Source organism: Osmerus eperlanus, chromosome 5 (assembly GCF_963692335.1).
Source record: "Osmerus eperlanus chromosome 5, fOsmEpe2.1, whole genome shotgun sequence".
In the NCBI taxonomy this organism is placed as follows: domain Eukaryota; kingdom Metazoa; phylum Chordata; class Actinopteri; order Osmeriformes; family Osmeridae; genus Osmerus; species Osmerus eperlanus.
The window spans coordinates 13,321,908-13,332,231 of NC_085022.1; the positions used below are offsets into that span (position 1 = coordinate 13,321,908).

At 48.3% G+C, this 10,324-nt stretch overlaps 1 protein-coding gene across 2 annotated transcripts in view; it reads left to right on the plus strand.

The window, feature by feature from the left end:
• Nucleotides 1–377: 377 nt before the first annotated feature.
• Nucleotides 378–10,324, plus strand: part of sema3e (sema domain, immunoglobulin domain (Ig), short basic domain, secreted, (semaphorin) 3E) — a 20,811-nt gene continuing 10,864 nt past the window's right edge. Inside the window, exon 1 of one of the 2 annotated variants that reach the window (XM_062461730.1) lies at nucleotides 378–985. In XM_062461730.1, coding sequence (XP_062317714.1) covers nucleotides 874–985 — 112 coding nt within the window. In that variant the 5' untranslated portion in view covers nucleotides 378–873. The remainder of the gene's footprint in view (nucleotides 986–10,324) is intronic. The other variant, XM_062461729.1, reaches the window with a different exon arrangement.

Sequence of the window (10,324 nt, forward strand, 5' to 3'; positions counted from 1 at the left end):
AGGCCTCCCCACTCCCCCTCTGCTTCTCCTGGGCATCTTTCCAGAAAGGGACTGGCTCGGCTGGACCCTGGAGGAGCTTCTGCCTGGAGATACAGCAGCCCTGCCCTGTCTAACGGGGCGGACGGTCCTTTAAGACAAGAGAGAGGATCTGAGAGCAGCTCTGTGCATCCATACCCTGCTGTGACTCCTGCAACAAAGATCAGGCAGACAGACGGGAGGACAGACGACACCACCGTCTTGGAGAGGACGGACACGCCGACGGACGGACGGACGGACGGAGAGACGGACCAACAGGGAGCAGCAGTGGGCATGCAGGCGTGACTGCAACAGCTGGACTCCTCTCTCTCTCTTCTCTCTCTCTCTCTCTCTCTCTCTCTCTCTCTCTCTCTCTCTCTCTCTCTCTCTCGCTCTCTCTCTCTCTCTCTCTCTCTCTCTCTCTCTCTCTCTCTCTCTCTCTCTCTCTCTCTCTCTCTCTCTCTCTCTTCCTCTCTCTCTCTCTCTCACTCTCTCTCTCTCTCTCTCTCTCTCTCTCTGTCTGTGTGACTACAGAGACCAGAGAGGGAGGACCGCACGGTCAGAGTCCCGCTCCGCCACATCAACGCCGGACTGACACCTTCCAGAGTCGAGGGACCCTTCCTGTGTCAGAGGGAGGGAGGGAGGCAGAGCCCGGATTCCTGTTCAGGCTGGTGGGCAGTGGGTGGAACACACCTGATTCAACATTCACCGCGACTGGAACTGTTTTAGAGAAAGGGCTATTTTCTTCTCTCTTCCTTTGGACGTTTATGGTGCTGCCGACTGGATGGACTCAGTCCTGACCCCCTGACTGTTTGTGGTGTGACAGTGCAGATCGTGTGTGTGTGTGTGTGTTTAAGAATGGTGGGGTGTAAGAGGAGTGTGTATTGGACTCTGGTGCTGCTACACGTCCTCCAGAGCCCAGCGCAAACCTCCCAGAACATCTTTCCCAGGATACGACTCTCCCACAAAGGTAGGCATCGCACGGCATGAGTGTGTGAGAGTGCACTTGTGTGTGTGTATCTCAGTTGCAATGGATGTTTGCCAACCAATACAGCAGACAATTACGCCACGGAACTACTGCAGTCATGCGGTGATTGAAACTCGCTAAGAAAGGTACAGGGTGTAAGTGCACGAGGCAGGACTGTTTTACAGGGTCCTCACATACAAAACTCATGTTCAGCTGCTCACTGTTAAAACTAGTCAATGCATGCTGTTCGGAGGGCAACATTCTTCTCTCAGCTAGTTCATGCTAGATTGAGGATCAGACAGGTGTAGGACTTCAGACGCAAGCGTTTTTAGACATGATTCTGTCTAACCCTCTGGCTCAACACGTAGATGTTTACACAAACGAGACCAAAATAATCAAATAAATGTGTATTTCACCATCTACAGAATGGCAAAGGTGAGATAGATCGTAGGGTTAGATCATGATCATAAACCATGACACCTCCTGTTAGCCACTTCATTTTGCCTTTGTTTATGACAGTAAGCAGATGATTATCGTGCCTGCTTCATTCCAGAGTTCTAGATAGTTGTCTACACCTACACTACCTCGCTGTAAGAGGGTCTAGTGGAGAGTGTCACGGTGTATGAAGAAGGCTGTACTATGGCTCATGGTGAAGACCCTGTGGTCACTATGAAAGGTTGTTTTCCTCTTCTCAGCCATGGTGGCTGAGAATCCACAATGTGGCTTTCTCTGCCCAGTAGTGGTTTGTTGAGAGATGAGCAGACAGATGGGGGTATGTGTGTGTGTGTGCGTGTGTGTGTGGGTGTGATTGAGCGTGTGTAAACGTCTGAGGAAATGATGAGGGTTCTGTCTTTGTAGATACCGATTCTGAAGTTGATAGTAAACAAGGCATTTTGTTCTGTTTCTTTGATCCCAATGTCAACAGTAACAGTAACAGTAACTGTTATAATTCCACATAAATGTGTCAGTAAGGGTAGAATGCATGTGTGGAATTTCCATGTTCAATAAATCCTAAATATGTCAGGAGCAGTGAGTAGCTATTTGAGTGACCAACATATATCTTATGAGGCATCCAACAAAGGCAGTTAAAATGTGTATTATTTAGTAACGGATATTTATTTTGAAACGTAATAATAAACAATATCCCAGTTAGAGGTAAAAGAAAATAAACAAAGTTAATATACAGTATATATACTGTATACGCAGATGCATAGTTTAGAGAGAGAGAGTGAGAGAGAGAGCGAGAGGGAGAGAGGGAGAGAGAGCGAGAGAGCGAGAGAGCGAGAGAGAGAGAGAGCGAGAGAGAGAGATACTGTTGTCACAAGGGAAGGGAAGAGGAAAACATCTGAACAGAAGCAAAGATACAAAGAGAGAAAGAAAAGAAAGGGCCACAGGGAGCGAGGACCAACGAGAGCATAAGTACAGGATTTGTTTGCTTAAAATCTCATGTTAGATTGGAGAGTATTGACAGAACCTCCAGCTGGGTGTCGAACAGCGCTGATGTGTTCACTCATAAACGCCACATGAACAAAGAGTAATAACCACGACTTTCATATTTCACCTGAGTCATTAGCTGCCCGGGGCCAGAAGTGTTTCAGTGACTGCCTCTCTCTACACCCCCCCCAACCTCTCTCTCTGTCTCTGTCTTTCCTTCCCTTTCTGTCTCTCTCTTCCCTTACATGTCCTGGCTGGCACAGTGTGTTGTGGGAGCCTTCTGTTGGATCCTATCATTATGGAATGAAAAACATCTTCGCTTTTATACATTCTCAATGTCAGTTTCCACACACCCTCACTCTCTCGCTCTCGTTCAAACACACACAACCTCACACGCAGATGCACACACACACACGCCAAATAGCCTCTCATTCTGAGTCCTTGGAGGCTGCTCATGGAGAGCGAGGGGGAGGTAGTTTTAGAAGTTCACCCCCAGGACTAGGAAAACACTCCAGCTGGTATGAAAACAGATAGGGTGTTGGAAGCAGTTCTAATTCAATCTATCTGGATTGATTCCATTGTTCGTGGAGGAATGTGATCACAATAATAGTACGACTGAAGCATCTGTGGCCCACTTTCTGCGTAGCAACCCCAGGGCTTCTGGGGAATCGATACAGACTGACCTTTAGATCCACGGGGTTCTATTCTGATGCAGTCTTTTCCAGGTTTTCCTCTGAAGGAGGGGAACTGCCGTGTCGGAGATTCCAGACCGGTCTCTGATTTTAATTATTCATATGGTTCTCCACTCTCGTCTCCTCGTCTCTTCTTCTCCTTTCTCTTTGTCTCACCTCAGGGAGATCTAAGAGAAAAATAATAGGAAGGATAGTTTTGACCTCTGCATACGATATGTGCTGTCATTTTAGTAGGATAGAGCAACCTCAAACTGCAGAGCTGATTATACTACAGACAATTGGTCATCTTTTAATTTAAAAGTGAACCTTTCAAGGAGAACATCTTTGGGCTACTTTTTAATCCTCAAATGAAAATAATTCGAACAACATTAACCACAACCATGACCCTTAACCTTTCAGTTTGTCGGCCTAAACAAAACCGAATCATTCCGTTTCCTTTGCTTTTGGCTCTTATGATTCGCGGAGGCGTGATTTTGATTGATCTTGGTGATTCGTGACACGTAAACACGTGATCTCGCACCAGCGTGCATCATGTTTGAGTAGGCAGACATCGTCGAAGAGCTCGGTTTTAAAAAGCAATCAGTTTGCTCGGTTTCCACAGCATTGAGAGTTACTGAAGCACACTCGCATCCCTGGTGATATTTTCCACTGCCCACACACTCCATCTCATTCCAATAGGTTGTTACTGAAATCTACCAGGTATTATGTGATTATTATAGACTGACTGCTGTCTTCGAAGCAGAGAGACTGCATATCTTCCAAAGACTTTAAACACATCTTCATGAGAATGTAATACACCCTGATTAGACAGGGCTTTTGGCCAATCAAAAACTTTGATTGCTCTATGTGCAAATGGCACATCTGTTTGATTGTGAAACTAAATATGCCAGAGACACTCCGGACCACAGCATGGAGATCAGCAGAGCAGATCATCCATAAACGATCTTTTTAGACATGGCATAGCTTCTGTCATTTAGAACTTGTTCTAAATCGAGTTCTGCGTGCTTTGGCGTCAGCCAACACTTGTCTTTTCTCCCTGGAAAGACAAGTGTTCCTTTCTATTTCTGATGAAGTATTTTTGCTGATAGCTGGAATCCAAAATTTGATCCGATGGGGAAAGCTGGTCAAGCAGAGGTTAATCTATAGGCTATATTCTGACGCTTGGCCAGAGTCAGAATTAAAGGAGATTAAATAATCCTGATAGGGTCAGATGTTGTTTTCCCATTGAAAAAGCCTTCATTACCCACTCCAGAGGTCTCCTCCAATCCTGTTTCTGGGGAACTGCCTTCCTGTAGGTTTCTGTTTACAACCCCAGTTGTAAATCACCTAATGCACCACGTCAACCGGCTAATTATGAGAATCAGGTGTGCTGTATTAGGGTTGGAGTGAAAACCTACAGGGAGGCATTTCTCTACAAACAGGACTGGTGACCCCTGACCCAATCAAACCAGAGTCTCTGCCGACTAGGCTTCCAAAATTGATGCTGGAGCAGTTGAATGTCTGGGATGCGAACAACCTTTCCAGGGAGCCAGGGAGATTATCAGACCAACCGTCTGCACTGGGTCCTGGTTGTTGAAACAGCAGGAGATAATTCTCTGATTCATACATTCCAGGTTTAGTGAGATTATACTGTAAGCGTCACCACACCCATATAATGGATACCTGTTGGGATCCTGTTGAGTTCAAAAAGAAATCATTATGTGTTTAAGAATGTGTTAAACCCAACACATGAGTTGTCTTGCAGCTCAGACTGAGAGCTTCATTGTGATGCTGCTGTTCATGGCAAAAAACATTCCTTTGGTTAGCAAAAACGGCCCTTCTGTCAGGAAAGTATGAAAATGGTCTGCTTCAGTTCCTCAGAAATAACGTGAGAGGTTGTGATTTAAAGACTGACAGGCGAAACCATCAAGAACTCCCTCTAAAACATGCCTTAGTTAAACAGCGCCCAGCAACTACAGCTTTTACATGATTTAACAACGGCAACATGCTTGTATTTAAGGCTAATTGAGTTTAGCAACCTTCAAACATTATTGATGCCAAAAAACCTATTTATCTAAAAGTCATGATAGTTTTACACGATTTTTAAATATTTGTGTTGAGCAGGTCTATGCGATGGTCCAAGGTGAATAAAGCAATGTGGTGATGTCAGGGTGTTTGGACAGAGTTAACGTCATACACATTAACTAGTATAAATAAACTCAGGTCCTTTTCCCTGTTTCAGAGCAACAGATCCCTCTTACACGCTCAAACATCCAGCTCCCGAAAGTCCTCCGACAGCAATACCTTACCGGCTCACCACTTAAACAGAATATATGTTTCACGTGCTCAGAGAGAGAGCAGAGGTGACCTGGCACAGCTGGTGTACTCTGGCCAAGGAAAGCTGGGTTATCACATACTTACAGTATGGCCTTATCAGTCAATTACAGAGAAGGTTTGATTATATTTGACAAAATATGACACCCCCCCAAAAAAGAAAAAAAAAATAGAAATATATATATTTTGATTAATGACCTCTGTAGTGCAAGGCTGGAAGGTTGACAGCAGTGATATGTTTAACTAAACTGAGGGAGGGTGAGGTCTTAATCTAAGATATACATTTAATAAAGCTGCACATTTCATGCAGGCTGTGCTCGCGGATCCCTTGCTGTGAGAGGCTCAGGTAGTAATTACTTAAATGTGGACCCCCCCCCACACACACTCCCCCATCCCCCCCACACTCCCCCCCTTCCCACACTGCAGTCATTTAAACCCTTCCTTCTCAGACAAGAAAAGAGCTGCTCTATGTACTTTACAATCTCCAAATGATTTAGCTCAAGGTGCATTTCTCCCAAGAAACTCCACGGGGAATACCAGTCTTCCGTGAAGCTCCGCCACCTCAGAAATGAGGGGATTTTTCTCATTATAGCTAATGTGTGAAGTGAAGACTTGGATGAAGTCGCTTCCACCTACATGTGGAGCTATAATTAGCTTCACCCCTACGCAGGAGCCTAACCATCGGGCAAGATATCTGCCTGCACTACATACAGTACTCTTCAATTATGGAGAGGAGAGGAGAGCTAAATCAAACATTTGGCAGAGTAGAGGATAGTTGAAGGATCCCAGCTGTATGGCTGCTCTGTCAGGTGTGTTCTCTGTCCCTTCTCTCTCGATCTCGGTCATGTGGTCTCTGTGCTCGCCCGCTCGCTAATGAAGTGTCCAGAGGGGGAGCCAGCTGGTGATGCCTCTCTCATATCCTCTCCGACCTTTTCCCAGCAGAGATGGGGGGGGCGGGGGGCGGGGGGGGGGGGGGGTAGGAGTGGACAGCAGGAGGGGGGGGAAAGGTGTGGAGGTCAGCCTGTGTCAAAGGGCAAAAATGACCAAAGGATACGACGACCAAAAAAAGTGAAATGTCCAAATACTGTGGGTGTTGGGGTGACAGGGTGATGGCATGCTAGAGTCGGGGGCATGTCAGGGAGGGAGACGGGCATGAAAGAGTCAGGTGGTGGCAGGGGTTGTGAGGGGTTGTGAGGGTAATGATGTCATGGGAGACTGTTGTTTGACGAAGCCCACAAACAGTGGAAGTAGTGCAAACACACTCCAGTCACGGCTGACTGCGGATGAGAGGCTGGACACTCTTGGGTGCTATAATAGCTCCAGTCCTCTCTACATACACTTACGCTGGCCATATCCTTTCATGATAAGCCTTGGTTACTATGTTACAGTGTGTACAGTCTCATTGTGGAGGGACCGTGAGTGGTTCAGTGTGTGATGCCGTCTGGAGAGCTGTGAGGAGATGTACTGATCTGTCCTGCTCGCGGATCTTCCTGGTCCGCCTGTTCACGGTCACCGATCCAAAGCAAAACCCGAGGCGTAAACGCATCAGCTTCAGGTCGTACCTCCTCTCCTTCCCTCTTCCTTTCATTTCCCCTCGATTCTTCTCCCCCGAGACCGCATGTGGCTCTCATTTCCTCGTGTGACATCACCACCCCCCTCCCAGCCCCAACGTGATGGGATACAGGAACACAAGGCCATGCCGATAATGGTGTAACAAAGGCGGGCTCGCACGCGCGCGCGCGCACACGCGCTCACACATCCCTTCCCCCGTAGCGTCTCTCGTCTCCTCTGGGGACTGTGCAGTCTCCTTCGATGCTGCCGCAGCACGCAGAGGACACACACTCACTTTCTTCTATTCGTTTTTATAATAGAACCTTTTCCATTTGGTTTTTCCTTTTGTAGGCGTTCCGGCTCGGGTCCCATAGCTCTGTAAATGATATTCTGTCAGAGGAAGGAAGGGTCTGCCTGTCACAAGGACACACGGTCTAACATGCTTCATGCGGATACTACTGGCAACACGTGAAATTGTTCCAGCAAATTGAATTATTGTTTATTAATTTGCCGTACAGTAAGGGGTTGAGATGAGCCCTTCTGTGCGTTCATCTTGGTTTCCATGACGGCTCGCTAGTGTGTGAGGAAACCTTGGACCCCCCCCCCCCCCCCCCCCCGACCCCACCTCCACCCCCCCACAGTAAGACACACTCCTCCACATACTCTTCTCTCTCTCCTTGGGAAAAACAGGGTCGTAGATTTCCGTACGGGCCACGGAGATGATTATGGCGTTTATTTTTATTTTATTTCTATAAATCTCCCCAGGCATCTCTCACCACTTCAGAGAAGGGGCGATGAAAGTGTCTGTCTGAGGAGGGAGTGAGGGGGGCGGGGCACTTCCCCCCTCCCCCCCCCTCCCCCTTTCCATTTGAAGTGGGAGCACAGTAGGGCCGTGTTTCTCTCCCAGTCGTTTGTTTTGCGGAGCCGCGCTCTCGCTCTCTCGGCCCGTGAGCCCGCGCAGGCTTGCGTGTGATGGCTGCAGCTGGGAGGAGAGAGAGAGAGAGAGAGAGAGAGAGAGAGAGAGAGAGAGAGAGAGAGAGAGAGAGAGAGAGAGAGAGAGAGAGAGAGAGAGAGAGAGAGAGATAGAGAGAGAGAGAGAGAGAGAGAGAGAAGAGAGAGAGAGTGGAAATCCCCTCCTCTTTCCCTTTCTCTCGCCCTCTCTCTGTCTCTCCGTCTGGGTGTGTGGAGACAGAGGTCTGGCTTTAACAACTGTTACTGTTTTAGATAATGATAGGCCCGGGCCGCTTTTACTGCCCCCAGCAGATGTGAGGTACATCACAGCATCCTTGATTGATCACAGGGGCCCACTGAATCAAACCGTGCAGATGATTCACACTAGGAATTCATCAACTCACTTAGATAAATGTTGATGAGGCCGGTCATTTGTTTTACTGCTTGACACCTGTCTGGCCTTCGTGAATGAATGAATGAATGTGATGGGCCCCACAGGGCCCCAGTACAGTACTTCTCCACACAGCTCTGCCCTGCTTTCTTGTGCCAGTTTCCCCGACTGAGCGTCACATTCCACCGGGCTACACCCACTGCACCCCATCTGTGAGCGCATTCGTGTGACTGTGAGCGCGTGTCTGCGTGTGCCTGTGCACGCGTGTGCACAGTTTGTCCGTATGGGTGCGTCTGCGTGTGCCTGTCCCATGCGATCAGTCATTCACCATCAGGGCGTGATGGGGAGGGAAAACGTGGATGGGAAAAAAACAGGTTTGGCAGAAGAAGTACCACCCTGCCCCTTTCACTCTCCATCTCCATCAGAGTTGTTTTGATCAGAAGAAGCAGGACCCGGCATCACCGGAGAGAGCGTTCACTGTTACCCGAGCCAGCTTACACGATGAGGGAAATGTTGGGATGTCAACAGCGATTAGTGAGCATTGCCTTGCCTTGCCTTTGTTTGTGTGTGTGTGTGTGCGTGCACATGTGCGTGTAGGTGGGTCTGCGTGTGGGCCTGAGTTTGTGGACGATGCATTGAGATAGACATTGCAAGGGAGAGAGAGAGAGAGAGAGAGAGAGAGACAGAGAGAGGGAGGAAGAGAGAGGGAGAGACAGACACAGAAACAGAGAGACAGAGAGGATATACCGAGACAAAGACAGGGAGTCATACAGGGGGTTAGAGACAAAGAGAGACGCAGACAGAAACAGACAGACAGAGAGAAAGCGGCGATTGCCTGGATTAGATAATTACAGGAAGCATGCCGGAGCCGTGCCACAACACTTCTGCCACGTCCCCTCTGTGTCTCTGGCCCTGCCACCGCGGAGATCTAATGGCAACAGCTAACTGCACCTCTCAGACTGACATGGTACAGATCTATTACCAAAATAAACATGACCCCCTGTCTCCTCCTTCTCTAATACCACCGACAACAAACACTGTGCCGCAACGTCTGCAACATCTACAAACTAGCTTGAACAAACAAGGCCTCTATCCCTATCATGGCGATCAGATCTCTGTAAAAACACACAGACATTGCAATAACAAATCATAAGAATTACCTCCCCCCCCCCCTCCCCCCCTCCCCCCACCCCCCTCGAACCACTACCATTTAGGAACCCCTTCCAGGTATTTGAAGTATCTGAAACCTTGACACACTCTAACAGGGCCGTGCCGGTCTGAGAGACAGAAGGCGGAGGGGGTGATGGTAGCCAGAGGTTTCCTCTCCCTGTTTGGACGCTGTGGCACTGTTGAGACTGACAGATCTAATTAGGCGAGGACACGAGGACAAATAGAAAAGGATCTCACAGGAACACCTAGACATGATCCACAGGCCTGCTGTGCTTCTGCTCGCGCTGGGGCGAGGTGCTAGGAGGACTTCTAACGCACACCAGACTCCTTCCCCTTTTCCCCACAAGGACACCCAGCCATATGCTTCCAGTGCCCAGGGGCTCTGGCCCAGCCAAACCCACAGGAAGTGTGCACCCCTATGGGGCTTCAGCTTCTGGCTCAGGTCCTTCACCTTCAGCCCTTGGCTCCAGAGCCGTACACACGAGAGGCTGGCTGAGAGAGGACCTGTCAGGTTTAGTTAGATAAACAAATTACGTTCAACTGTGTGTGTGTGTGTGTGTGTGTGTCGTCTATGTTTCATTCATGTAATGTTACTGTTCTTTCTATTACTGTGAAAGCTAGAGAATGCAAGCCTCCAGTGTGTGAGATGTTGACTCTGGGTCCCTATCAAGATCACTGTGCAACAACACACTACTTCCTCTAGCAGGAAGTCAGATAAGGACAAATTTGACTGACAGATAAAGTCAGAATGATCCATCTGATCTGAGGACAGTTCTTGTCGTCTCTCTTGATTATATTGTATTACAGACCATTCCTGAGGGAAACGTCTTCAAGGAGTTA